The following is a 3,875-nucleotide window of genomic DNA, read 5'->3' on the forward strand; positions in this document are numbered from 1 at the left end:
AACCCATTCTTTTTTTCCTATTCTCACCCTGCTCTTCTCCCGCAAACTTCTATCCCTTCTTTATTATTTCTCATTCTTTCTCCAACGCAACAGCCCACTGCCGCCACACCTACGCCGGTTTCCACCGCTGCTCCACCGGTAAGTGATATTGTCTAACTCTCCGTCTTTGTTCCCCTGGCGTTTTCTCTCTCTATTTTTTTTTTTTTGGTTCTTTCTATTTATCTATTTGGGTTCTTTTTATTTATCTGAATCAATATCCTTGGGGTTTGATCGTCTCTTCTGAAAGTCCCATGTCAAATCTTGTTTCTTTCAATCCATTATTCACATCTCTATTTCTCTAAATTGAAGAACTCACCTTTATATCCCAAAAAATTAATCGTTCGGGGACATTGAGAATAGTGTTAATTTGAGGGGTATAATTTTTCCTTAAAATAATCTATCAGCGGGTATTAAAAGTTTTGTTGGGCTGAGCTATATTAATTGGGCGTCTAACCTCTGTTAGTGTTTGCCTGGTGGGTAATGACAGACGCACACGCACACCCAGTGAGAGAGAGCTCAAGAATGGCATGGAGGGGACATCTTTCTCAGAATCTGAAAGAACTTCGGATACTGCTATGTCAATCATCCCCTGCGAGCTCGTCCGCTAGGTTCTTCATTTCTACCCTTTTATTTAGAAAATTAATTAATATATGCGTTATTAATTTCTAATTACTGATAATTCGAGAAATATGTTGTTTGGAATTTCTAAAAGAGCATTTGTGGAGAGGAATTACAAGGACCTCAAGACACTGAACCCTAAATTCCCAATCTTAATTCGTGAATGCAGTGGGATCGAGCCCCAGTTATGGGCTAGATATGGTATATTCTATTCATTACTTTTTGTCTCAATTTCATTTCATGTCATGACAAATTTCAGATTTAGATGCCTGTAATTTTTCTGATGAAAATAATTAAAATATACAATTACGATTTGTGCAAATGATATTAGATTAATATCAACAAGTTACAAATCTCACGTTTATTTCTTTATTTTTATCAAGTTTATGTGTATCTTCGCAATTCCGTACAGTATGCTGTAATGTTTATTCACCTAACCTACTTTGTTGAAATACATTGTTATCCATCCTCCATGTCTAAATGCATTTCCTCCATTGAGTAGTAATATGTTTTCTGGGGTTGAAATCTTTTGTTCCGTAAGAATGGAGGTGACCAAGAGATTTACGTTAATGGGAGGATTCTGAAATGTAGTATTTCATTAAGGGCCCTTTGCTGGGAGGAAGAGCCTCCCTTTGCAATTTGGAGAGAGAGAGAGAGAGAGATGGATAGGGAAGCAAGGGTCAATGTGTATTTGCAGGTGCTGCCACTGGGGTTATCAATGGTTCTGTTTTTAATAGATTAAGTTTAGGAAGAAAACATCAATCAGTTGATTGTACTACCTGTTTCAGTACGAAAGCTAATGGATGAAAGGATTTGCCCTCTTTTTCTTTTTTTTCTTTTTTTTCTTTCTAAGTGCGCTATTCCTTTGCAAAATTGCGCTCGCAAATCCCAAGTTTGTCTATGAAGAGCAGATCTAATTATATCAGTGTCTATAATTAATTTATTCTAGGGTTTCCTAAGGTAAATGCAGCAATGAATGAAAAAGGATGGATGAGGTTCTTATTTTGACTGATTTTAGTTGTCTGTTAATTTGGACCTCACATGTAAGATTATTGATGTTTGATGATGAATAGTTATGTTCTCCTCTTAAATTATTTAAGCAAAACCTAACATTTGTCATGTACATGCTTCTTCAATATGTACCAATGCGTTGGATTATTGATATGTGAAGAGTCTCTTTACTCCTAACAAGTGTGGCTATTTTGAAATTGTGATGCCATTGAGGGACAACTCATCTTGGATATGCACTTATGGCTGGAAATGAGCTGAATTGTTCATAAATTATCTAGCTTAAGCTCGACTCATGATCAAAATAAACACATGAAAACTGAATATTCGGCTAAATTACAACCCTATTGCACTCATAGAAATCAATCTTATATAACATTTTCACTTGGATGATTTTTGCTTGATAAACATATTCAGCCTGGTGACCATTCATGCAAGTTTAATTAAATTATGTTAATGTGTTATAATAACCATTGATGCAAGTTTACTTGAACCATATTCATGTTCTGGAATCTTCCGTCTTTAGGCTTTGTGCTTTGAACTTGAATTGTATGCATTAGTTTCACCTATTTAATTTTTCGTTTATCATACAGATATGGGTGTTGAGAGGGGCATTCGTTTGGAAGGCTTGACTGAGGCAGAGATCTTTAAGGGACTTGAAGACCTGGTGAAAGTGGGGGCATCTATTAAAGCCTGATAGTGCTACTATCGGAATCATTGGTCAGTATGAAATTGAATAAATTAATATCATGGGAAAATCATCTTCCCAGAAACTTTTTTTTTTTTTTTTCAATTGATCTGATGTATTTTTCCTTAAAGATACTCTGGATCTTTGTCTTGTAGTTTGATCATTTCATGAATATACCTTCTGGCCAATGTTTGGCAAGTTCAATTCTGAATTTGACCTCTGGATTTGGGTATTATTTGGATTCCTGTTTGGTGGTGAGCAGCAACCAAATTGCTAAATTATTTAAATTAAATAAGCCCTTGGTTCAATTTATTTATTTATTTCTATTCAATATGGGGAAAAGGTTAAGAAAACAGTATTCGTTTGGAAGAAAAAGCTTTCAAAATTGGGTAATACTACACTCATTTATTACACAGATTGATATGACTAGTCTTAAGTGGTTTACATTATAAGTTAGTTAAAACACGTCATGTTAACTAATATGAAATGAGTATAATCAATAGGTATAAAGAATACCGTTATTCTTTAAAATAATAATGTTTGGATAATTTGAAAAATATAAACCAGAAAACACTTTTTGGGGAGTTGATTAGATTTTTAAAAAGTTGAATTTATTTTAGAATTTATGTTTGGATGTATGATTTTACTTGTAAATAGTAGATAATGATTAGGAATGCTTGGAAGCAGTGAACACACGTGACCCTTGAAGGTTGCCACGTTGTGTAACTGGATTTATGTTGGTATCAAAGCAAATTCCACGGGCCTCATTTGTTGAGTGCCATTTTTTATATTATTTAGGAAATTTCAAATTGTTGACTTTTCAGAATCCTTTTAGGTGTGAACATTTTGAGCTTGTCTGAGTTGGGCATCTTTAAAATCAAGGGCATGCCATTAGAAACAGTACAGCTTTTTATTTTATAAATACTCTTTACATTTTAGTGTTGCTTTTATTTTTATCCTGTGTAATGCAATTTTATTAGAATCATTGTGAATATTTTCACATCATGATGATGAAGTTTTTGTTTGTTAATGTGTTTTGGGGTAGTTTTTGTTTGAAAAAAGTGTTCTAATGTGATATAAATGTGAAAACGGTTTTTTATTTTATATTTAAGTGTGTTGTGTTTAGGTTAGTTGTTAATTTTTCTTGCTATGAAAACAAAAGACCCACATTTTAACAAACAGATAGGCGTCTTTGTAAGGAAAATGATCTTTTGTGGAGTGTGGATCTAACTAGAGTAAGAAGGCTTCTTTCTTAATGGTAAAAATATAATTTTTAATCTCTAAATTATATGTCAAATTCCAATTTTATATTTGAAATATGATTGTTTCAATTCGGTTAGGGTGTTACACGTCAACTGAGTATGACACAAAATACAATTTTTTTTAGAAAAAAATAAAGTCGTTAAAAATCAGATACCAAAAAGGTAGGGTCGTACCCATGTGCTAGGGTGGGGGACATGAATTCGTCCCCCCAAAAATGATATATTTGTCCCCCCAAAATTAACATATTAGGCATTATTCC

The 3,875-nt window shown here is 33.6% G+C and overlaps 1 protein-coding gene across 2 annotated transcripts in view; it reads left to right on the forward strand.

The window, feature by feature from the left end:
* Positions 1-6: 6 nt before the first annotated feature.
* The window catches only part of LOC132190014 (NADH dehydrogenase [ubiquinone] 1 alpha subcomplex subunit 2), a 5,729-nt gene continuing 1,860 nt past the window's right edge, over positions 7-3,875 (forward strand). Inside the window, exons 1-4 of one of the 2 annotated variants that reach the window (XM_059604887.1) lie at positions 7-138; positions 527-647; positions 752-858; positions 2,259-2,385. In XM_059604887.1, the coding sequence (XP_059460870.1) occupies positions 562-647; positions 752-858; positions 2,259-2,362 (297 nt within the window). In that variant the 5' untranslated portion in view covers positions 7-138; positions 527-561 and the 3' untranslated portion in view covers positions 2,363-2,385. Of the gene's footprint in view, positions 139-526; positions 648-751; positions 859-2,258; positions 2,666-3,875 lie in introns of those variants that run through there. The other variant, XM_059604886.1, reaches the window with a different exon arrangement.

Source organism: Corylus avellana, chromosome ca8, assembly GCF_901000735.1.
Source record: "Corylus avellana chromosome ca8, CavTom2PMs-1.0".
Lineage (NCBI taxonomy): Eukaryota > Viridiplantae > Streptophyta > Magnoliopsida > Fagales > Betulaceae > Corylus > Corylus avellana.